Source organism: Dermacentor variabilis, chromosome 1 (genome assembly GCF_050947875.1).
Source record: "Dermacentor variabilis isolate Ectoservices chromosome 1, ASM5094787v1, whole genome shotgun sequence".
Classification (NCBI taxonomy): Eukaryota; Metazoa; Arthropoda; class Arachnida; order Ixodida; family Ixodidae; genus Dermacentor; species Dermacentor variabilis.
The window spans coordinates 81,446,335-81,471,408 of record NC_134568.1 but is presented as its reverse complement, the minus strand read 5'-3'; the positions used below and the strand labels follow the sequence as shown (position 1 = coordinate 81,471,408).

Here is a 25,074-nt window from a genome sequence, read left to right as displayed (position 1 = left end):
ACATCGAGTAACTGTAATACGCATGCCGCTGTAGCGCACCTCTCCCCTCCTCCCTACCCCCAAAAGAAACAAAACCGCAAGTCAGCTTTCCTTTTTCGTATATTTAATGGCTTTGACACTGTTACAGCTGCCACCAATTGTTACGAGCTGATACGTCCAGTTGTTACGGGGACGGGGCTTTGGTGACTTTCGACAGCGCCTACTTGGAGCTCGAACGAGATTGACTGATTGATTGATTGCACGAGAGGGTTCGGCGCAGAAGACGAGATGATGTAAAAACAAATAACAGAAGTTTAATACAATGTTACAGGTAAGCGGTGCGCTCCAAGACAAAAAGTACAGAAATGTCCGGCGTGCGTGCTCCTGCACGCAAGGTCACAGAAGATATTTCCTCATTGGAATGGCCAACAGCCCCACGTGCGACACATGCAACATCGACGAGACGCTCGCACATATTATCTATGTCTTCCCGCGATATAGTGCTCAGAGACAAGTGATGTGCAGAGTACTGGACCAGTTGGACAATCGCCCACTATCAGAACTAAAAGCTTTAGGCCAATGCTCCGAAACAACATCCGCGTTGAAGGCCTTACTCGTGTTATTAAGGTTCCTGCGGTCTACGGGGCTTCACGACACACTCTAAGAATGCCGCCCTCAACCGCTCTGCAGTGTACGCGCTTTGTTCGTGCTTGTCTCTCTTTCTTTCTATATCCCTCCTTCCACTCTGTTTCTCTCTTTATCCCCCTTAACCCTTCCCCCTGCGCAGGGTAGCCAACCGGAACTACGTCTGGTTAACCTCCCTGCCTTTCTCTGCATTATCTTAGCTCTCTCTCTCTTCGTGGCTCCTCGCTGGCCTTCTTATACCCTACATCATCCGGATAACCTCATTCTCACTTGCTCCCTGGAAGAGGGCCTTGTCAGCACACTGGCAAGCTCACACAGAGGAATAGGGAGAAAACCCACTCACTGGCGTAAAGGTGGGGAGCGTAGGTCACGTCGGGTTCAAAACACAGTTGCTTAAGCAAACTCTGAGTCTAGCACCCGCCGTGGTTGCTCAGTGGCTACGGTGTTGGGCTGCTGAGCACGAGGTCGCGGGATCAAATCCCGGCCACGGATGCCGCATTTCGATGAGAGCGAAATGCGAAAACACCCGTGTACTTAGATTTAGGTGCACGTTAAAGAACCCCAGGTGGTCGAAATTTCCGGAGTCCTCCACTACGGCGTGCCTCATAATCAGAAAGTGGTTTTGGCACGTAAAACCCCATAATTAAATTACGAATTCGGAAAGATACCACTCCATGGCATAGAGAGGTTGAATGTGGGGTAAATAATCCCGTCGCAAACGCCCGACGGACAAATCTAAATGAATCGGCCAACAGCGTCGCCCGCGACCTTACAGACCGGGCCGCTTCTACATATGGTTTTGATTCTGCTGGATTGGAGAACTTACAGAGAGATACCCTCATTACATACAATGAAATTACAAAACATTACTACATGGGAAGGAGGGAGTTTCCACCCCCTCACTATAGACTAAACAGAGCACAAGCAGTTACACTTAGGCAATTACAAACAGAGTCTTATTATTCACCTGCACAAATAAAGGAATGGTATGACATTGCAGACATGAATATTATATGCAAAGCATGCAAAAAGGAGATATGCACGCTTGACCATATGCTCTGGGAGTGTGGGTCGCTCGGCCCTGGCATTTCCCGGAATCGGTTTTTAGGAATGATAAGATCTCCAGATCATATCCCTCAAGTCCTGGCTGTCCAGTACGCCCGTGATAGGGCTAGGAGGCTTGACCTCCCGGTCCCAACATGGGACTAGCCAGGCGGGTGGCAACACCTTGTACAGGACAAGAATAAAGTTTTTTCCTCCTCCTCCTCCTCCCACAAATCTTTTCATATTGGCGAGCGTGACGATTAAGCACGTCGAGTCTCAGACGCTTGGCATCCGTTGCATTCAGCGCCGCACACAGTGAACCGTAACAACACGTTACTTGTACCCCTCTCTATCTTTCATCGCCCCTGACGCATTCTCTTACCGAAATAAACATTTACTCTGCGTTCGTGTTCATTAACACTTAACCGCCTTTACTTGGACAGTTATTACGATGTCCTAAAAACAAGGCTAGCTGACCTTCGCTGCACTATCAGTCGATGTCATTCAAGTTCATTCATTTCACCTAAGTTGCTCCGGAAGTTTCGAGATATGCGGCATTCATGTCAAAATGAAGAAGCAATAGCATAGGAACAAAAAAGACTCTCGCGCACGCACGCACACGCAGAGAGAGAGAGAGAGAGAGAGCGAACAAAGATACTTTATTATGGAAGGAGCAAATAGACTAGGAGGGCATCATGACGTCATGTAACTCTCCGCGCTCTTGGCGTCTAGAAATTACTGCTTGCCTATCACGTGGTGACAGCCTATTTCCGATGACCCTCTTCTTTGTATTGTTTATGACTTCGCTTCAAGACTGTCACATGGCGCTCTCTCTTTAGTCCTTTTTCTTACTGTATGGCTTTACCGAAAGAAAACCTGTGTCTCTGAATTCATTTGTTACAGCCCACCTAACAGGTAACAACATATTTCATGCTGTGACAACATAAGTAGAAATGCCTTTCGAACGGAGGCAAAATCCACAACGCTTTCCTTTCGCAACATTGCTTGTCATTCGCCGGCCGCACTCGCTATACCTATATGTTCGCAAACAGGATTGGCAATCGGCTATTTTCACGAACTGCTCTAGCCCATTAACTGCTTTGGGAATAGTTAAAATTTGCTAATCCTTTCGTTCGTAGGAACTGTTTATACGAAGTAAGAACAGAGTTCCGATGGCAGACCAACATCATGCTTCAATGTTTAAAAAAAAATAGAAAGAGAAAAAGAAAACTTCATTTGCACTACTCAGAAGCAGGCGTGGCCCCCTCCCCATCCCGCTGCCCCATCATATGTCTATAGGAATTAACAACGGCAAAAATTGACACTTTTACTGAATAAGCACGTAACCCTAGGTAGCGCTTGCCGAACGTACTTCATGACGATTTTCGACGGAACATATAGCCATTAAAGAAAACATTTCTGAGCGCTTCATTAATTCTTGTTCTGTTGAGACACACGTCTCTGTCTCTTGCGTAAACGGTGCTTCGAGCCGTGGCGTTATCTCTAACCGCTGAGCCCGTCACGGAGGCGAGATGGTAGCGCCGCGAGGTCCTGAGTGACGCCATCGCTGCCGCAAACTCGTCGGCGCAGCGCGACAGCAGACGACACACGCACATGCGACGCGTTGAGACGACGTCCCGCGGCATGCCAGCAGAGACAACAAAAGGGCAGCGACAATCGCGCAGCGCAGCTCGCGAGGAGGGAGACCAGCAGATGCGCTGCGGTCACGGCGACACCCTATCTCGCGCGGTGTCCGATTGCAGACGAGTCCCCATAAGCGTCAGCTCCGCGCCGGCTCCTAGGACGACCGCGCGACCGCGTTTGAAGGCCGCGGCTGCACATGCTTGCCGTGTGTATGTGGGACAGTTCGCTGTTTCACACGATGGAATGGATTCAGCTGCTTGCTCCATTATGCATGGGGTGTTCTCTCCTTACGTTCAAACCACATACGGTGGATGAAGGCAGGGCGATGTGTTACTTTCGCCTTCGCGTTGGCAACGAGGTATGTGGCAGCCATTGAGGGGCACGAAGACAAGAGGTTCGCACTGGTTAGGTGAACTGAAAAAAAAAAACATAACAGTGACCGTGCGATTAGTATGCATTTGGTACGCGCTCTTTCAGTGCCAAAACGAAGGTGATGTTCGTCACCAACGAAACAATCCATTGCCTGTTCGACATGAGCTACGTTGCAATATCCAAAGAGGACGAACACACGGAAGAACGCAAGCAATGGGCCGCGAAGTTGTCACTCGCACTCGTTCGCAGGCTCCAGTTGAACAAACTGTTTGCAATAACGAACTTGATGTAGAGGAGGTACGAGCGAAATTAATCCGTGACATTTGTTCATTGTTTCTTCGAGTTCTGACAGAGCCGCAGAACTTGAATTTTTTGTTATCAAATGTATCATAGCACTATCTTTCTTAACATTTCTTTGGCCCAAAATAAGACGGCGCAAACTAGAACTGCTGCAAGGCGTAACGACTGACTCGACAAGCGCAGATATAGCCGCGCGCGGCATCGTGGCTTCGTCGCTTCACTTCAGCGCCCGTCCCCTTGTCGCCTTCCCAACAAGAAGCCCACTTCGCGAACTACTGTTCGCGTCTGTGTCCTGTCCAGCAACTTCCCTCCTCATCCACACGAACACACGACCACAAGCGAACCAGCTACTGGTGGCCGATTCCTGCGCGATGCACCCGCACGTAATACGAGTAAAATTTTTCCAAAGCCAGATATGCCTTACTCTGGGGATATTGTAAGACGAGACCGGCGAAAATATTGAATTTACTGAAAGGTCGCCACAACTGTTTGCGAGTATAAAAGGACGAACACGAAATCCGCATACATTTGTCTTCTTTGCGACTTGTCCGTCATTGCATACGCGGAGGGTGCATGGTGCATGCATATTTCTCTCGCGCCCTCCAGCAAACATAGTTTGTTTTTCCGACTCAATCGGGACAGCAACCGCAATCTTGCGGTCCCACGGCGGCCGCATTTCGATGGGAGCGAAATGCGAAAACACCCGTGTACTTGGGTTTAGGTGTACGTAGAACCCCAGGTGGTTGAAATTTCCGGAGTCGTCCGCTACTGCGTGCGTCATAATCAGAAAGTGGGTTGGGCACGTAAAACCCCATAATTAAAGAAAAAAAGATCTCGCGGTCCGGACTCAGCGGGTGATAAACCGGCCGGTGTTCGCGCCATAGTGTATTTCACTTGTGCACAACGTTTTCGTGCACGCATTACACCCATTACCTGCCACCATCGCGATCGGTACTCCTCGCGTTGCCCGACTGCTGCACCCTGCAATCTATACTGCAACACTGCCCGACAATAACGGATCCATAACTCCCGGAACTCACAACTATACTCGAGAAAGCAGAGCATTCAATGCTCAAGCACCTACGAATCAACAAAAATTCCACACAGAAGCCCGCCCGCGTTTGTCACTGAAATGTATAGGCAATTTGACTTAAAGTAATTTTATGACAAACGTGGCTTTACATTCAACAACGTTGCGTGGTAAAGTTTTGAATAATGCTTTCGTCTGGGCGAGTTGGGACAGTTGATTTGGGATGTTTCAGCATTGTAGATAACAAAATCGGATACAGGGAGCAGAAAAAATTTCAGAAAGGAACAAACAAATATGCAACAAGCGTTCGTACTGTTCTGGTATTCCTTAGCGACTTCTCCAACCCGTGAGCGCTTTGCTGCTTCGCGGAGCTCTAAAAGCATGTCATTCGGATCGCCCTCTGTATAAACCGCGTCAGCAAACGTCTTTAATTCACAACTGCCATTGAAGAAAATAAGAAACTATGGGCACCATAACCACCCGCTATGCGTACCATTGTGACTTACACTTTTGCAAAGCAAATAAAATGCCTGCATTTCTGCGAAACTGGTGCCGTAGCGTCAACGCTGCCGCAGACTCAAGTGCGGAATACCGCGACAGTTTTACGAGCAGGTGATCGCAAGCAGTCCCCACGGTTAAAAAAAAAAAAAAACACAACTTCGCAACATGGGATTCAGTATACGAGATACAGGCACCCCGGCGAGTACTCCAAGCGGCAGTGGCCCTGCCGTATCACAGTAACGCCTATACGGTCAACGTGTGTTTCGCTATCAGGCAATCGCCTCAGGCCGCTGAAGAGGCCGGCGCCGATAGTCGACCAGCGAGGAGCGGCTGCAGGAATTGAGCAGAAGCCAGCGCACGCGTCCACTTCCGCTTTCTAACTCGTGCGTGCGAACGGACACTACGGCGACGTCGTTTCGTCGCAAACAGCGCGAACGATGCTACTCTCGGCAGAGCTGACACCATGTGTATTATATATATACTATTGCGAGAACAGCCTTCACTCCTTACCAGGAAAATGTTTGCTAACCGGTCATACCATCGCTCTGCAAGCCACGCCTTCGGAAGCGTCTGCGAACCGCAGCTGCATTTTCTTTCCGCAGTATTCGGCGCACGACAACAAGCCGATGACTACCGGTTGCGCCGGCAATAGCAGGCTTAAACCGATACATCCATCGTCTTCTTCAGCAGACGACTGTCCTTACACTCATAATACAGAATCTCGTCATATAGCAGCACCTGAATATATATCCACGGATCTATTGACCCAGCGAAACAGACAGATCTAAATTTTCGACTGACAACAACGGAGCTGTTTACTTGTCCAGTATGCAGGCAACATGGCCTAGCGAGATATCTCGAGTGGTGAAGCGGGCAACGCTACGTTCCGTCAGAATTTCTGTAAAACATGGTTTGCAGTGGGTTCTCGGCCTTCCCGCGTGACGTCAATCCTAAAAACGCGTGTACGTCTTCATGTCATATCGGATGCGTTTTACACAGCAAAGTTGCGGACAAACACTAATCTAGCTGCCCTCATGACCGTTTCCTAATAGCGGCGACAAAGTATGAACGGGTCAGGCTAACGTTAAGAGAGGTGAACTGGGCGACTTGTAAGGTATAAGCAACAAACAAGAATTGCATCCGGTTTCTTACCCTACACTGGGGGAGAAAAAAGATGACGCATAAGAAAGTTCACCAACGATTACGATACTCCCTAATGCGAAATTTGGGCGCAGCTGTACACGCGTTTTCATTCCGCGATATATTAACTGGCGCAGACAATCTGTCTCGTGCGGCGCGTTGCAAAGGAGCGAGGTGCGGCGCGACTGCCTCGCTGATTTGGAGATCGCGAGAGCCAGCGCGTAGGTGACGCGTGGGCGCGATTCACAGCAGCCGCCGCCGACAGACCACCTAGACAACGCGCGCTACTCTGGCCATCATCGCCGCACTACGCTTTTCTTCTCACGCTACTGCCATACTATAGCCATACCCTCCTCCGCTTTCCGCCTCATGGTTTCGCTATACCCTCCTCTCCGCTTTCCCCCTCGTGTCTTTCATCTACCGCGACGCTCCGCGTTTGCTCTTTCATCCTTCGCTCGTTCGCTAGGTTACGCCGCAGGACAACGCCGACGTTCGCCGCAGGAACGGGATAGTTGCCCTCTAAAATTATGAGGAGTAGGGAGGAAGGGAGAACGCGCACACACGTCAGTGTCCACCAAGCATTCGCAATCTAGGCGTCTTTTGGAACCTTAGTGCTACTCTAGTACCTCTGTACAATAATGACGTCTAAGGTCAAGGTCGCAGTACGTTTCTCTCCTCGAAATGTCAGTTGTCTAATCAGCTTGCGCTAGCACGGAAAGACGCTCTTTTGGCATCGAAGAAGCGCGTGCAAGCTCGTGCAGAACGTGCTCTTTACTCAATTTCGTCGCAACCGCAATGTTGTACGCGGTATATTGTCCCTCATTCTATAAGAGGCGAGTAAAAGCCAGGCCGTAAACAAAGCCGTGTGTCTTTGTCTCCCTTTTCTCACGTCCTCAGTAGTTTTGCAAGTCATTTCTAGAATTGCTTCGTGTAATACGGCACTTCTCGATGATCTGTGCGCGAACGATGTTGGTGAAAAAAATTGTCTCGCCATCCCGACCGTGCGAAAGTGGATGGTCAGCGAAGCTGTTAGAAAACCACTCAAATGGCGTCGATGGGGATATGAAATGTTTTATTGTTCTGCCTAGTCTTAGCCCGACACCGTTGTTGAGCATCACGATTTTGCACTCTTCGACTCTCATCGTATTCAGGCTACTTTGCGTGGTCTACCCATAGCGACCTTGCAATGAACTGAATGAGTTGCTAAGCAGGTCTCTCTTTTATATATGAAGTTTGGTGACGCCACTCACTGATTCGCATGCTGATGTTGCCCCTTCCCCGCCGGAGCAGCTTATGCAACCGTAATCTTTCCCTGGAAACACACGCGGGGAAAAGGAACGCGCCTCGCGTTGTTCACAGACGCCTTATCATCCATCATGCGGCTTTGACGCTTGTTTTGTGCTTTGTTTTATTAAAATAGATACTGAGCTGTGTGTCGTGTGCCTGACTCCAAAGGCGATATGCACTTTCTTTTTTTTTTTTGCGGACAGACACGAAATATCTCGACTAACTAGAGGCTAACATCTTCGCTGTAAAAAAAGACTAAAATCCTTCGGTTCAGTGGCGTCCTTCCAGTGCAACTTCTGCCCAAACACCCGTGCTCAAGCACACGCTGAGGTCGCTGCCGAGTACCCGATCGGCTTCGAACTCGCCCTCTTGCCTAAGCTGCTCACTGCTACACCGATACTCACAAGTCGTTTACAGCGCTGCCTAAGGTACGAGGCCTATACAAGAAGTATCTTTGTGCAGCGGAATATAGTTTTGGGCGTAGCTGTCTGATTAATTACAGGATTAGAGAGTTTTGGTTTTGCTTGGTACATGACACGTTAAAGCGATATGTGACATGTTAGGACCTGTGCGCATCGCGTCGTACACAGCGAATTCACAGCTGCTGAATAGGCGACAGGTATCGGATGAACATATCTCGAGAGGCATTCGGCCTTCCTATTGGCTAAGGAGTCCTGCAGCTTCCATTGTGTTGCAAGCGATTTGTGAGATGGAGTAATCAATATGAGGCTACCTCTCACTGTGGTCATGTCGAAAGGCTGCTCAGACAGCTCAGTATACGACCGCACTTATACTTCCACCTGCAGGATAGCGATAACAATCACAAAGCATTTATTTCGTAAGAACTGTTTGCCACTGGCAATTCGCTATCACGGTTGACCAGCGCTAATTCTTAAAAAGCGCTTTAGCATACGATCTGCTACGTTAAATATTGACCCAGATATATGTGTGACAATCAAGAAGTCCGAGATACGCACATCTGGTTTGTCTAACTTCGATTCGGGCGTCTGCTGTATATTCAATAAAACCTTGAATAAGAAAAGTAATTAACATGGTGGCTGAGGTATACGCATGGCAGCATCAAATTGATTGGTCTGGTGAAATAGGAAATTGCTCATAAGTTTCAGGATGAAAGGTGGGGAAATGTGGTAATCAAGTGCTTGCAATATTTTCATACATTATCTGCTAATATCTAGCGAGATTGCAGTCAGTTGTTCAAGTTGATGAGCTGGAATTAAAATAAAAGAGAAAAAGACGGTGGCGATATACGTGGAAGCAGGGGCTGAAACTTCACCTGACGTGCCCCACGGACGTGCTTACTCACGTAAACAGAACGCGCACCAAGCGTGAGGAACCGACTCCTGACGTATGAGCGACAACACTTAAACGTCGAGCGCCGCCTATTCTAATTCCAATCCGCGGTCAAAGCAGTCGTGTGAGCAGTGCGCTACAGCTGACTAGAAATGCGCGTAGGCTACTGTGCAATGTGCGCGGAACAGTGTGCACCGCACTGTGGAATGCCAAGATTACCAATACACTGACAGTCTTTTCATTTTTCATAACACCGCCTTATTTTCATATCATGAGGAGTGTTTTTCGTATATTTAAAATTATTTATGTTGTGCGCACTAAACAGCAAGACGCCAGGAAAGTATTCAACCGCGTTCCCGCATGCAAGAACGAGGCGTTGCAGAGTATCTAGACCCAGCTCGTAGTAACATACATCAGCTTATCTACGTGCACCTTAAAGAGCGAGCAGCCCTCGGTCATAAGTTCAACGCAACGGCAACTATAAGATCGACAGAAAATATTTAAATAATTTGTTTCGTAAAGTAAGCGTTGACTACTCTTTCTCTTCGGTACGTCCTGATTTAAACAAAATGGCGTAAAAGTTTTCTGAAAACATAATGAAGGGATGTTGTTGCTCAAGCATCCACAATCGTAAGCGGGAAGCAATGCTGTAAATTTTGCGGAGGCAGCGTTCCCTAAAACAGCGCTGTTTATAACTTCTTCTCTCGTAGAGCAGTATCTCAAAAGCGTCACTGGGTATCAGCTCAGCGGACCTCCCAGCCTGTTCCCGATGCGGCGTTGTAAATTAACTGGAATGAACGTCAACTTCCTGGTTCGAGACGGGCCGAAGCGGCGGCAATATATGTGTCGCGCGCCGAATGCCATATCGCCACGGGGGGCCCGCCCGTCAATTGTCGTCGGCCGGGGGACACCGCTGCCCCGCCTGTCTGCAGCTCGGCCGTCGTTCCGCCCGTGCAGCAGGCGTCCGAGAGCCCAAGCCGTCGGCCACATGCACTGCGCGGCAGGACGAGCGTGGGCCCAACGAGGCTCAAGTGGGCCACAATGGCACCACTCGTGGTCGTTGCACTGCCGGATGCCCCTTGCTCCCGATTTCGAGCGCCGGAGGAAGGATGCCGAGAGTTGCCTTATACCTCGCCAAGAGAGAGGACGCCTTCGTCTGTGCACCGTTTGAATTCCGTGTGGGCGAATTACAGTCCGCCGAAAGAGGACGCTGCTATCATCATCATCATCATCATCATCATCATCATCCTGGTTACGCCCACTGCAGGGCAAAGGCCTCTCCCATACTTCTCCAACAAGCCCGGTTGCGGACGCTGCTATAACGGCAGCCTTCCGCGTCGTGCACGGAGCGCAGACAGATTTCGATGCGTTTTCATTTTCTTTCGTGTAGACAGAGCGCAGAGATAAAGTTTTCGCTAGAACAGCTGTGTATCGTGTAAAAACAGCTAACCAAATTAAAGGGCAATCTTTCAGAAACTGAAAGATTATTCTCAAGGTAGAATTGAAATCGTCACGCGAAGCATACGGAAGTGTCATGCTCAACGAAATCCATGAATTGAAGAATAAAGGGCGGAGCATGTCAACAAAGCATCGACTTTGCGCACGTGGAAATAGACGATTTGAAAAAGAGAACTGAAACTGAAATAGCAAAGAATAATAAACTCTCAAAAGACAGCCGGGCAATCAATGCAAAATACGTGTCCCTTGAAAGGAAAAGTGAAGAACTTGAGGCGCAGATTGTTCACCTTGAACAGTACTCTAGAAACGCCAATCTTGAAATCCTAACTAAGTGTTACTAAACCATAACTAAATCCTATTACTAACAGCGAAACTGGTGTCTCTGATGCTGGAACCACAGCCTCCGACGTAAGTGACCACTGTACAACCTTCGAAATTTTCTTTACCCCCGAAAATAATAAAGTTAGCTGAAATAACACAATTACGAGGCACTGTGTATCAGATGAGGCTTTACTTTTATTCTGACGTGACATCAGTGCTCAGGATTGGTATTATATATGCAGAATAAAAAATGTGAACGATACATATTCAAAGTTCACTGAAATTTTTGTGCGAATTTACGCTGTACACTTTCCTTTTAAAGCGTTTAATCCACCAAAAAGAACTAAAAAGCCTTGCGTCATGCCGGCTCACAGGAAGGCAATTAATAAGAAAAATCGTTTAACACCTTGGGCGCTATAACGTAAAGCTATTCCAAGTTTTTCTATTCCAGTTCCGCAGTCAGCCCTCCTCAATTGGTAAAAAAATGCTCGGGCCACCCCCACTTCGCCAGTCTGTCACGCGACGTCAGGAAAAACGCGAGAGCTACCCATCTGATGTAAAGTGTACACACTGATCATGCATGTACAGACCGAATAAAAGCAAAGTCGTTCTGATTGGACGCCTTTTCGACATTAACCTGCTGCTATTAGTCAAAAGGTTTCAGGCCGCGCCCAATTTACCTGTCTGTCACTCGACGTCACAATACCGCGAAAACTCATTGCGTCAAAGTGACGTGTACGCGGTAAAGACGCATTAATATGCCGAACAAAACTATTTTTTTTTCTGAATAGCTGGAGGCTGCCCCATTCCGAAAGGAAGAGCAAGATGGCTGGCTGACGATTGCTCAGGCACTGCCTATTTGCACCTGCGAGAAAGCATGGATTTATTTCCGTATAATAACATTTTACGTGGCAGTGTAAGGCTTTATTGAGCGCTTTCAGCAAGTATACAACATCACTCTGCCAACTCTTCTTTGCTGAGGTTCCGTTTTAGCTGCATTTTTAACACACCGTTGCACGCCGCCGCGATTTTCGACCCCACCGCAAGCTAAGTAAGGGGATCGAAGCGGACCAATCGCAGACGCCGGCACCACCTTCTTCCACTGCACTGTCTAGGCCCTATCGAAGCCTTCTGCACTTGAGCGTGCCCCTCGCCTCTTGTCAGCCAATCAGATAAGAAAAATCGCCCAATGTAGGCAATGTTATTCGTTTGGAAAGCAAACAAAAGTGACCTGTAAACGAGTGAGAGCGTTTCATTGGACTGTTCAGACAACCCTGCGGTTACCGCCCAATGCCTACGTGGGCAGTTACGTACATTTGACGTCAGGAGATTGGAATAAAAAAAATATTGGGATAGTTTTACGTTATACGGCCCTGGGTCACGAAAGCAAACCTCAAAAACCCAAAAAGCTAATAACCGCGTAATTATCGGTCAGGCTCGTTGATTATTTTAAATAAGTAAACACTCTGCCAGGTACTATCCTACCGGTCATCGGGCCGTCAATCGATTGCCCTGCTGATAGCTTTTCTCTCCATGATATGAAGATAAAATTTAAGCACATTCATAGGCCTTAATAACAACAAATTTAAACTATAGAATAGGGAACTTACAGATAAAGTCTGTAAAATATGTTATTGAATCTATTATACCTGTACCTGTATACCTATTATACCTGTACCTGTATGCATTTTTAACCCTGTTATTCAATTAGGTCAATTCCCGATGCACTTAAAGAAAGCCACGGTACCTGTCCGTTATAAAGGTGTCAATAAGAATGAAGCAAATATTATAGACCGATATCGGTTGTGCCTCCTATTTCAAAAATGAGAGAAACAATATTCTTTTCTCGTTTAACTAATTTATTTGATGAAATGGATCTATTTTCCAACGCACATTTTGGTTTCAGGAAAGGACGTTCAATTGAAAGAGCTTTATTAACTCTTAGACATAGTGTTGAGAAGCTATGAAAATAAGTCTACAATTTTTGTCTTTTCATTGATTTTAATAAGGCTTTCGATTTACTTATTCATAACATCCTTATATAAAACTCTCAGACCATGGCATTTTCGGTAAACGCCCGGAATTATTTCGTCCATATTTAATAGGAGTCAGTGTGTCCGTATGGATGACAACCATTCATTCCCCCTCCTTATAGAAAGTGGTGTGCCCCAAGGCAGCATTTCAAATGATCTTTTGTTTAACGTGTACATTAACGATATTGTAAATATTGATACAAGCAAAAAATGCATCATATGACAGCACTATCCTACTCTACGGCTCTGATGAAGACGCTCTTGTGTCAAGATGTAATCATGTTCACGAGAAACTGGGCCTGTATTCACAAACACGTTCTAAGCTAGAACTGCTCGTAAAAGCGAATGCAAGCCAATCTTGATGTCACACATATTATTAGCGAAGGCGACCGGCCAATGGCAAAGGGCACAAAAAGCATTGTGAATTCGGGCCTTGGCTCTTCGGTCGCGTTCCAATCACCTCAGGATTAAACCGCCCAAAACAACGCGCGTCCCGGCCTCTTTCTTCGCCCGTGTTCCAGGTTGCGCTCATATGTATCTACTGAATATTCAATAAAAAGACAGGTAATCTTTGTTTCCGCACAAGAAAGTAAACAAGTTGGAACAGGATATATGTGGTGACGGTCGCAGGATAGAAATAGTCGGCGAAGATAAAATTCTTGGTGTCATAGTTAGCTCGAATATTGCATGGGATTCCTACATTGACACTCTATGTAAAAACATTTCCGTGAGCTGTGAATACAAGGGCACTGTCACGTTGTTGTGCAATTCTTCCCGTGGAGGCAAAACTACGACTTTATGATGAACAATTTGCTTCGCATATAGTTACTGCAGTTTCCTGGGTTTACCACACACACACACACACGCACACGCACACACACACACACACACACACACACACACACACACACACAAAATTGACGTACCGAAGAAGACTCTTCGCAACATCGCAAATATAGATTATTCATCTACGACAGATTATTTCTTTCTTATAGATAACATTGTGAAAATACAGTTTATGTATGAATTTGATTTGTTGCGTTCATATTATGTGTCTTCTCCCCATCTTCAGAAACTTTGTGACCGCAATTGCACTAAGGTTCACACGCGTTACATTGACTTGTGGCTCATACCATGCTTTTGTACTTTCTATAAATTGCAGTGTTTGCAGCACAATGTTAAGGTACGTCAGGTGCGAAGACATATCGAAGCCCACGTTGACATCAATACGTCACCTCTTCCTAAAACCATAATTGCTTAATTGCTTTGTTACACGTACTAATGATCATCATGTATGTGTGTATTTTTGTCTCACGTTGCCTTGTTTTGTATACTGTAGTTTCTTCACTGCTGACTATATATGTTCTTCTTTACCTTTGTTTCAAGCGACATGTGTATTATTGTTACGTGCTTTTTTTACACAATTTTCAACTTATTGTATTGTTTCTGACATCCTTACAGCTTAATATATTTTTATATTATAGTATTTTTACGGCATACGATGTTCATGTTAGTATTTGATAATATGACATTCAATTCTCTGTTATCTATTCCTATGTTATCTAATGCTATATTTTTGTTCAGGTTTAGCTTGTACATCGAGGTTGGGCACCATGTGTGCCCTGATCTCAAGCCCCTTTATTGTCTTTACCGGGCCTCTGCCAAGCTGCATGCCGCAGTTTTTTAGCCCTGTAAACCATTCTAAGATTGTTTTGGAAAAATAAAAGGAATTTAATTGAACGTGCACGTGTCATAGTGTATAGAGACAACAAAGAGTCAGTATTCGTCTAAAAGTGATGTTCGTGAAAAAACAAATCATTTTTATTTCACGATTTTTTTTTACAACATTTTTCCGCGTTGTTTGCTTTTACTTACAATTAAATCCGAATTCGGTCAATGACAGCGCCAGTGAGGGTACGCTATAGCCAACGAGCAACAGCTCTATGTTTCTGAGAAAGTGCGGGCCACTTGCCTGCCATGCTTCAAACAGGACTCTCCTAAGCTAAGCGGTGTCATAGAAAGTGACGTCCATGGCAGCGGCTCGCTGCCGCAATCAACAAATAGGAAAAAAAAAGAATATCTGAAAGCATGTTACGGCGATTCCTCTATAGGGGCACTGATTGACGGGGAGGGAGGGGGGGGGCTTCTCCACAAAAGAAAAAGAGAGCCGTAAATAGGTGTAGTTGCACTTCTCGTAACACAGTCGGCGTCGTTGTCAGCTTGTTATTGGCGACACTGGCTGAACGGGTCGACCAGCTTGCTCATTAATCAGCCACTGGGCTACACGCGAGCGAGCGCGATGGGTGCGACAGCACGCACTGCCACAGGAAAGGCGACAACGGCCTTCAGTGACAAGGCAGGAGGCGCGCGCCCAGTCACTCTCTTAGTCAACACGTTGCTATGGCGCGCTCCAAGCTGCTTTCTCTCAAACACCAATAGTCGGACGTGCGTTTCTCAACTACAACTGCACGTTCATTTGGACCAGCGTCGCAAATAATTTAAGAGGCTCATTAGCGAAAATTAGTTAACATTGACAGAAAGTTAAGCTCGTCTGAATCCTTACGAGCGTCTGCCAGGAGCGCCACGGACGCTGCACATGCGTATATTTAAGCTGAGCGCGGGGATTGCGCTGTCCATTTGTCTATCTGTTATGCTGCTGCGTACATCGTCGTGCCGCGATAGATTAGTCGTTTGATTACCATGTAGCCAAGGGCACCATATCCAACATTTTGCGGCGGCGTGACAGAAGCTGCAGAGTTCGGAGCAGCTCCGACCCGTCCGCCAGTCTCTCCGTGCTGTCACGCTGCGGTAGGCGTTGTCGTGCCATCGTCGTCTTAGCGTCATTTTCATCGTGTTGCCCTCTTCACCATCTGATTAACGCCGTCGCATAGTTGGAGAAGTCAAAACAGGGCTGCAGGGCGCGTATCACAAGAAGCGTCCTTACGCTATAACTGTTCGTAAGGGAAGCCGCCAGTCAGTCATGGTGTTGGACATATGATTATAGAAGGTGCCCGGAAAAATGGCAGAGAGCGCTCGCAAACGAAAGGCTTTACGAATTCAGCCCCAGAAATTTTACACAGAGTTGGGGGCATTGAGGAAAGTCGAGGGAGTAACTGCTGTGGCTTTAAACGAATTCAGAGCTGTACGAATCGCTGAAGTCTGCACATTTTTTACTTAATTTTCGAGCGCTTAGACTGGCGCTGTATAGTACATGTCTCGGGCTCAGCGCAGCGTGTACTCAGCGCCAAGGACGGCATTTCCACATTCGCTGTTATATATGTTTTAAAGCGATTTACCAATCCTACAGTTAAAAAATTAAGCAGGAAAAGTCATCTGTTTATTCCGGCAACGAATCTCCTCAGCAACTATTTACTGCCAAAGATAACCTCCGGCGGGGTGAGAGCGCTCCAACTGCACAAGTATTTCCTTTTTATTTCCTTCTTCAGAGGAAGCTTCAGCTCGGGGGCTCTTATCTAAATACCCGGAAAGGGAGAAATCATCTTTCTCGGCAACCACTGTCTCAAATTTGGTGAGGTTTGTAGCATTTAAAAGAAAACGCTAAATTCTAGTGACTGTTGGCAGCTGATTCTAGACTAAAACCGTTTATAGTTTTTATAGATATTGTTGAAAATCGGAAATTAAAAAAAAAGAAACTATCAGGTTTACAACTCTGTAACTCAGCAACGAGTGTTACAATTCTGTCAAATTGCATCTAACAGTTTATCGAAAGCGCACAAAATTGATTTGTTATACATGGCTTTTGAATACACCAGTGACGTGTGAGTAGGACTTTTGCGAAACCCTTGTATACAACGCAACAAGTTCGCGTAAGATATAAATTATTACATCAATCTTTTTCCGTTTTGGATGTTCTAACGGATGTAGTTTACAGAACTGCGATATCGATTCTTAGTGCAGAGTTACGGATTTGTAAACTTCGTGCTTCTATTATTTTGTTTTTAACTTACCGATTTTCGACAATTCTTGTAAAAAATTCAATTCATAAATGAAAAAAACATCGGCTCAGGGGTTATCAGAGAAAAGCATTTCTTCGTTTTACATGTATTTGAATAGGCGGCATCGGAGTTGGGCCCGAGCTAAACCTTCCTTCTTAAGCTTTCTCCATATTTTTCGTGTGAGCAACGAAGTCAGATTGTCGAAGTTCACAAAAGAAGAGTAGACGTAGCACGGGTGACAATTATTAAGCCCGACCACGCCCACAACCTCCACTGTTCAAGGTCTTGTTTGCGGGCGCGCCACTCAGTACAAGGAATCAGTCTGGAAATATGGTAAGTAGCTAATAAAGGTTTGTTCTTAAATTGACTGCCAGCATGCCAGTTCAGCCAGCCTGCTCGCCAAAATGGGAAGTGGTAACGACGTGATCGGACGTGGAGCCACACATGGGAACAAGGAGAAAGAAGGTGTGAGGGTGTGATGCGTGAGATAAGCCTGCAGAAAAATAAAAATAAAAAATAGGGAACAACCTTTCACCCCCTGAGCCCTCTCACCCCCACCTCCCTAAATAATACGAGAGAGAGAGAGAGAGAAAGAAAGAAGGAGAAAAAGAAAGTGGGAAAGGAAAGGAGTGTTCCGACTTAAGAACTCATCGTGAGTCTGGAAGCAGCAGAACGAGAGGAGAAAATGCTCGTTGACATTCGCAGCGGTTTTCGACGTCCGGAAATATGTCCAGGAACGAGAAGTGTCGGTTCCCAGGCTCCTGAAGCGTGCGCACTCAACCTCTCTAAAAGCGACAGGCGGAGAGGATGGGGGCGCAAAGCGCCGGGCAGCGGAAGTGTCAACCGCTGCCGATGTTCGTGATTTTTCCGGTGTTTGTTTCCAAGAAAAAAAAAGAAAAAGCAACGGGTGCGTTTCGGCGATCAGTTTTCTTTCAAAAATAGGCGCATTTCGGTGCACCGCAAACACAAAGGCCAACGTGTTCTGCTTAGCAGTGATAAAAACCAACAGCTCCCACTCTCCTTTCCTCCTGACAAAAAATCCTGCCACGACAACCATACTTTCTTCTTCTTTTCCTTTTTCCCCCTTTTTTACGCGATATATTTCCGCTGCTCTTCATGTATGAATCCGACCGCCGTGGGGTGAACTAATTCGATAGAGACGAAATGCAAAAAAAAAAAAAAAAAAACCCGCTTGTATACCGTGCATTGGGTGCGCGTTAAGGAAGCTCAGGTGGTCATAATCTTATCATGGGTTTGGCACATAAAACGTCAGAATTTAATTTAAATGTATGAATTCGAAAGTCCGAAAAGTGTTAAACTGAACAAAGGTATGTAATAGCCCTGCACTGACCACCAAAAATGACGCCGTCTGTTTCTCTCCTCAATAACTCCTGTTCGAAACGCACTTTGACGCATGCTTCCGACTGACTAGGCTCGCTGCTCCAGAGGTATAGGAATTCCGGCATCGAGGGCAGAAACACCTCGGCTCTTAGCACGCCCACTTGGCACACCGGAAGTGGGCGTTCTTATCAGAGATGGCTTATCGAAGAAGGCGTCAGCAACGCGGCTATCGAATGACTGCGGCATGCTAGCAAGAGGTACTGCCACATGAATGGGTGCACGCCCGTCGCCACTGTTACCGACGAGGACGAAATGGTGGATTCTTTCGCAAAGCATGTTCGTGAGACGGAGAAACGGGACGCTCTAATTGGCTTTCTGCGGGATACTACTGCTGCTCCGGCATCATTTCATTGCGAAGCAAGCCACTATAGCACGGTGGCAGAATGCTACCAAGGTGTCCACGCGGCGTTTTCCCGATATAATTATAGACATTTTGAGCTGGCTAAAGTCGGGGCAGAAATCGCAAACTTATGGTATATTCAACTGGTCGCCTCCATTCTCCGAATCAAGAGTCTATAGGAGAGGAGGCAGAGGACGAAAATGGCAGAGGCGAAGCCACGTGACTATGCAGCAAACGTCCGATTTCGCCTGGACCGAAGCTGCCAGAAAAAAACGGCTGACGGTGGGACGAGCGTTCGCTGACACGCCTTAAGCTATGGAGGACCGTCGCCAACGGCGGCGACGCTGTGTTGTGATGACGCGGTGGGAAGCGCTTATGTCGACGTCTGCACTGACGACAGCGCTCGGAGCACTCGAGAGCGCTCGACGCGGTATCGAGGAGAGCGACCGAAATGAAGCGGCCGAACGCAAGTCGCGCGCTCTCATTCGTCGAAGAAAACGCTGCTTGCGAGAGCGGTCCGAAGCGCACCAAGACGACCAGGCGAAGTGCCATTCGCGCCAGCGGAATCAGGGCGGAAAACACCAAAGTCGGAAAGGGCGCGCCGAACCAGCAAACGAGCGTAAGCGAGGACAGACAGAGAGACGCGGTGTTACAGGAGAAATATTTTTTCTGGGAGACACGTTACTGGCGTCTTTCTGCTACACTCTTCTTCTCTTCTATTTCGCTCCTTCGCTCTGATCAGCCACCCCTCAGGAATCAGTTTCTCTTAGATATCAGTTCAGTTCCCCTGCATTGCATTTCTTATTATTCTGCTCGGTAATCGCTAGGAAGCACTTGAAGCTTTGAAACTTAGCTGAAAAGCGCAACTACACTGCGCATGAAAAGAAACCATGTGAATTGTCGAGGATCGTGTACGTGACCGAAATCAATGCACTTTCTTTTCTCAGGCGAGTCCTGTCAAGATTATTTATTTATTTATTTACTTACTTATACCTTAGGTGTCAGAAGGCTGTTTTCCGGTGAAAGGCTAAGGATATGGAGAAACATTCGAAACAATTTTTGCTATACTTTTCCCCAACAGAGTAGTAAAAGATGGAACAACAAATCGGAGAAATATATTGGCAGTATTTACAGATCAATATTTGTAAACTTAGCTGGAATCGGTCCACATGTAGTTAGCAAATCAGAATATTCCCGATCAGAAAACTTTAAAGAAAAGTAGCTATGCCTGCCGACGCTTTTAAAACGGCAGTTTCACATATGTTTCCAGCGCCTCTGACAAAGCTTTACGCTTCCTTGCGGTGTGCAGGAAAAGCTACAGGTATTAACTTTAAAAGAATCGCACTAAGCTTCGTCTTTAATTAAGGTATAAGTGCTGTCAAGGGATAAGAGGGAATAAGGGGCACAGTATAAAAGCAGAATATTCTGCGCCGTCGCCTTAACATGAAGGTATCGGTACATAAGTGAAGGGGGCGTGTAAGGGGACGCTAAATAGAAACACTATAGCAGTTTAGAGGGAAGTGCGCCTTCAGAACTACCTCTATTGGCCTTTAATTGACCGAAAAGAAAAAGATGGCCCACTAGCGGATAGAAATGAAGGCCAGTATACAGTTTTTTGAACTCGCACCAAAGCCACAAAGCCGATTCGTAAGTGTGACGTCACGGATATTGAATGTGTTTGCCGCGTATTCAGCCCGTTTTTACGCAGAAAACGTTTGCGGAGGTTGCTAGGCTGTCTTTCGTTCCTTCAGAATTCAGTGTATACCTTTGTCATACATACACAATTAACTATATATAGGCTCGCACGTACCCTGCCAAAATTCATGACGCCACGGGTTGTTAGCTCAGAAAATTCAAGGCAGATGGCGTCGCCACCGCCTTTCCATTCTTTTGCGTTTCTTTTTGTTTGTTTGTTTGGTTGGTTGTCTTCTGGCTTAGCAAACATCCACTCACGATAAAACTCATGCTTGTGAGGCGAGTTCGTGTGCAGGAGTCTAGCCCCACGAGGGGCGACGTACCATTTGGTATGTGCAGTCGGAGACATGCCATCCAATGCCCCTTAGTCGTAAGAATTGTCATATGCCGAAGACTTCTTGTTCGCCTCTACCACAGTTCGCTGACCCCATTCTTACGAACTATTCTAGCGCACGGACCACCCCGAGCCTGACCACACGCTTTGCTTGCACTGCAGCCGGGTGTACAACAGGTAGAGTTCGTTAAGGTTTATGCAGATGAAAGAGCAAAGAAGAAAAGAAGAACGTGAACACAAGCAGTAATGGATCGTGCCCTAATGAAATCGGAAATTTTATTGAGAAGAACAAAAAACAAATATCAGCACGAAGGGCTGTGTGCCCGATATTTTCGCCGCTGTAATAAGTATGTGAATGTTTGTCCTGGCACAGACTGCCTTGAAACCAGTTGCGACACCAAAATTGATGAGCGTGGCGGGAGACATATGAGCAGTAACGTGGTGAGATCACAACACAGCAAAATAAATAAATAAATAAATAAATAAATAAGGAACGCGGGAAAGCACCAACAAAGAGGTGTGTGTTCGGCGGCTATATGTAGCACACGACAGTTAGTCACATTATACTCAACTCACACAAAACAACGACAGTGACGATCTATTTTAAGACCAGAAGCGCGCACAGATTGCGAAACCTTCGAGCAAGACGCCAGTTAATAAAATATTGCTTAGTGTTTTCGTTCATACATTGTAACTGAAATGTATATGTAACGCTGGCAAAATAAAAGATGAATCGAAGCCTTCCAACTGAAAACTCCGGTGGATTCGCTTTCACACTTCGTTAACGTTCATTTCGAATTATTAAAGGTCGGCATAACCAGGGCGTGCCCCTTGCTGCTGCTATCGGTTTGGAACGCGGCAGTCACTCCGCAACACTATAATACAGGGCTGCACGCCGAGGAGTCAGAAAGCCCGATGACACGGATATTTGTGGCTAAATTCGTAATTAGAATTTGAAACAATAGCTGATTTAGCTGCCCGTAGGGAAAGTCGAATTTTTAGTTGCTGTATCGGCCCAAAAGCAGCCAGATATAAATTATGGGGTTTTCACGTGCCAAAACCACGATCTGATTATAAGGCAAGCCGTAGTGGGGACTCCGAAAATTTGGACCACCTGGGGTTCTTTAAGGTGAACCTAAATCTAAGTACACGGGTGTTTTCGCCCCCATCGAAATGCGGCCGCCGTGACCGGGATTCGATCCCACGACCTCGTGCTTAGCAGCCCAACACCATAGCCACTAAGCAACCATGGCGGGTAAAAAGCAGCTACATCTAACTAAAGATCACTAAACTGGCAACATTTCATTTCGTGTAATGCTCTGTACCACTTCTTAAAAGTAAGCGTTTTAATAATAATAATAATAATAATAATAATAATAATAATAATAATAATAATAATAATAATAATAATAATAATGAGTTGTACGACTAGTGTTTAGGCATACAGGTCATTATCCTTTGGCTTTCATACCGAAGGACATAAGAACAAGAGGCGTTTGTTGGATACCCAGACAGGCGATAATATAAACTCCAAGTGGAGCGATAAGAAGCAAATAATAAGAACAATGAGAAACCTTGCGCAATAAGAAAGAGGAGACATCACTGAAACAGCGGGTTCACAATCTGTATAGAAGTCACGTACTGCGTAGAAGAAAAATGTTTTCGCGTGGAAGCACAAGGGCCTCAAGGGCGGCGGCAGCGATGTAAAATACAAGCGTGTGTTCCAGCGTTCCAAAAGAAAAGCAAAAGAAGAGAGGGAGAAAAGGGTAATGCAGAAAATGTATAGTGCATGGAGCAAATAGTATCGGCATGTGTTAAGCACATTTCGACACAACTCGATCACACAGCAGTGATCGAGTTGTGGTCCGACATCATCTCGGGCACGTGCCCTAATAAATCCTTGAGTTGTTCAACTCCAACGCTTACCTATACGAGCGATCCACAACAGCGATGGTTTCTCTCAAAATGAAAACATGCTGCCTCTGTCCAACGTGCTATTAGTGTTTCGATTTAAAAACAGTTAACGTACACATCTCGAAATTCTTGACACCCTCAAATGTGCTCATTCGTTTAAAACGGTGCTTCGTGCAACTCCCAGGATTAATATTTAAAATATGCAGCAGCATTTACTCAGGGCGAGTGAAAGGAAACCAGCGTACTAAATTGGATTTAGCGCTGTGTTCTATTTCGCTAACTGACAAATGAAAAAAAAAACTACTTGCCATACCCGGCCCTGCGAAAGTGGATGTCCAGCGAAGCTGTTGCAAAACCACCACTACAACTGCTCAGGGTGGTATGCAATGCTTTGCTGATGGTTCGGATGCTTGTTTTGAGCCTGTTACTTATTGAAACTTATGCTGTTCTGTGTGTTGTATGGGTGTGATTTCAATCAATGTATGTACTGTTCGCTTCACTTTGCTAAGCGCTTGTAGCCTCTGCCTTACGGGGGTTTGAGCCTTTACATTTTTTTTTTCGTGCTTACGGGGGTATGAGCCATTCCTTACAGCGGTATGATCCACTGCTGATGGTGAAAGATGCTTGTTTTGAGTTTATTCTCTACTGAAACGTACGGTGTTCTGTACGTTGTATGCGTGATTGCAATGAATGTATGCACTGTTCGCTTCACTTTGCTGAATGCTTGTAGCCTCTGCATTACGAGGGGGATGAGCCATTGCATTTTGTTTGCTTAGGGGGGTGTGAGCCATCAAGCTGATGATGATAATTTTTGTTCACGGACAGACACGAAAAATGCCGACCACCGAGAGGCTAACAGCTTCGCTGTAAAATGAACGTCTTCAGCATTAACTTGGAAAGTGTAAACCGAAGAAAGCTGACAATATCATGTAAGTCTGCGAAAATTCTGTAATAAAAACAAAAAACGGAAGTTTCCAAATTACCGTGTTCTATATACTTTTTTCTCGAATGCATCAAATTTAGCTCTGTGGAGGTTGACGCATATAATGGTAACTAAAATAAAATACAAGAAAATATATAACGCCGAATGTATATGTATGAAATAATTTCATTTTTTTATCAGCGTAAACTGAAGTTCATTTACTGGCAAAGATCTTGGATCATTCGTCGGAAAAAATGTGAATGCACCGCCTTAGACAAGTCATTAGGAAAGGAACAATTCTAAATCTATGCAGTCGGGTGTCGGCAAATCGCCCAAGTTGTGCACGAGATCGTCGAGGTGCTCCGAAGGCGCCTCAATAGCGTGCATCCGCGCAAACGCGACCTTGATATATCGATCGGTGGCGCTGAAGGCCCAATGCCAAAAGAAGTCATAATAATAATATATACACAAAACGAACCATCAGCCTCATGTTCAAAATTAACGCGCCTTAACAGGAGGCTTGTGGTTAGTCTTGTGTATATGCTGGTATTATTCTACATAGGGTCTTCATTGCTTGGTTGCCATGTTATAAAAGAAGAAGACAAAAAAATAGAGTAATAAAAATACATCATATTATTGACAATAAACTCAACCACTAAGAGTTCCGAGTCGCACCGGCTACTGTGGAAACGAATGCTCCTGTGAAATGGCTGCACGCGTTCAAAGCAAACATTGCCAGGGCATTAATCCCCTCAACTTCTCCAGTTCGAAAATTCACCTGGCACTCTTTCTTACCTTCTCATAAGCTTCCCGCATTTGAGGTCCTGAATAATAATTTAACCGCAGTAATTCTCCATCAACGCCGCGACATGCCGCGTAGTCAGCCAGCATTGAGTTGAAAGCGTATGCTGCTACTGCGTTCTCAAACGCGACTCGATTTCCAAAGAGCATGCTTCCGAATACAGTGAGATTTAGGAAGCATGCTCCTCATGCGCGTCGAAGCGCGCGGCAGAATGATCAAGAGCGACTTACGTATGTCTGGAGAACGGAGGCATCCGGCGTGTTTATTTCCCATGATGTGGCTTCTCCGGCGTTTGGAAAATTTCACGTTCACGTAATCCGCATGGAAAAGAGCGGTGCGCCAGAAGAGCGCTCACACGCACTCATACGGGTACGCGAGCGCCAACGCCACGGAGGAACTCGTCTCTTCGGCGAACACACACGCGTGCTGTGAAGACTTGAGCGCAACGACGCGTCAACGTGCCTACGTTGCCTTCATCCAGTGTGCGCTGGCCGCTGCGGCGCACGTGCTTTCGTACGCTGATTGACGAAAGTTCCGGAGTTACGCCGCAGCGAGAAGAAAACGCGCGTTGCGGCCAAGTGAGCAAACAAAAACTCGCGCCAATCGTGGATACGTAGCGCCGTGGAGCGACAGCAAAACGAGGAC

General features: G+C 46.3%; 1 protein-coding gene across 1 annotated transcript in view; it reads right to left on the bottom strand.

Moving 5' to 3' along the window:
* LOC142579923 (breast cancer anti-estrogen resistance protein 3 homolog) overlaps positions 1-24,948 on the bottom strand; it is a 266,747-nt gene extending 241,799 nt beyond the window's left edge. The window contains exon 1 of the mRNA XM_075690612.1: positions 24,660-24,948. Within this exon, the coding sequence (XP_075546727.1) occupies positions 24,660-24,702 (43 nt within the window). The 5' untranslated portion in view covers positions 24,703-24,948. The remainder of the gene's footprint in view (positions 1-24,659) is intronic.
* Positions 24,949-25,074: the final 126 nt, after the last annotated feature.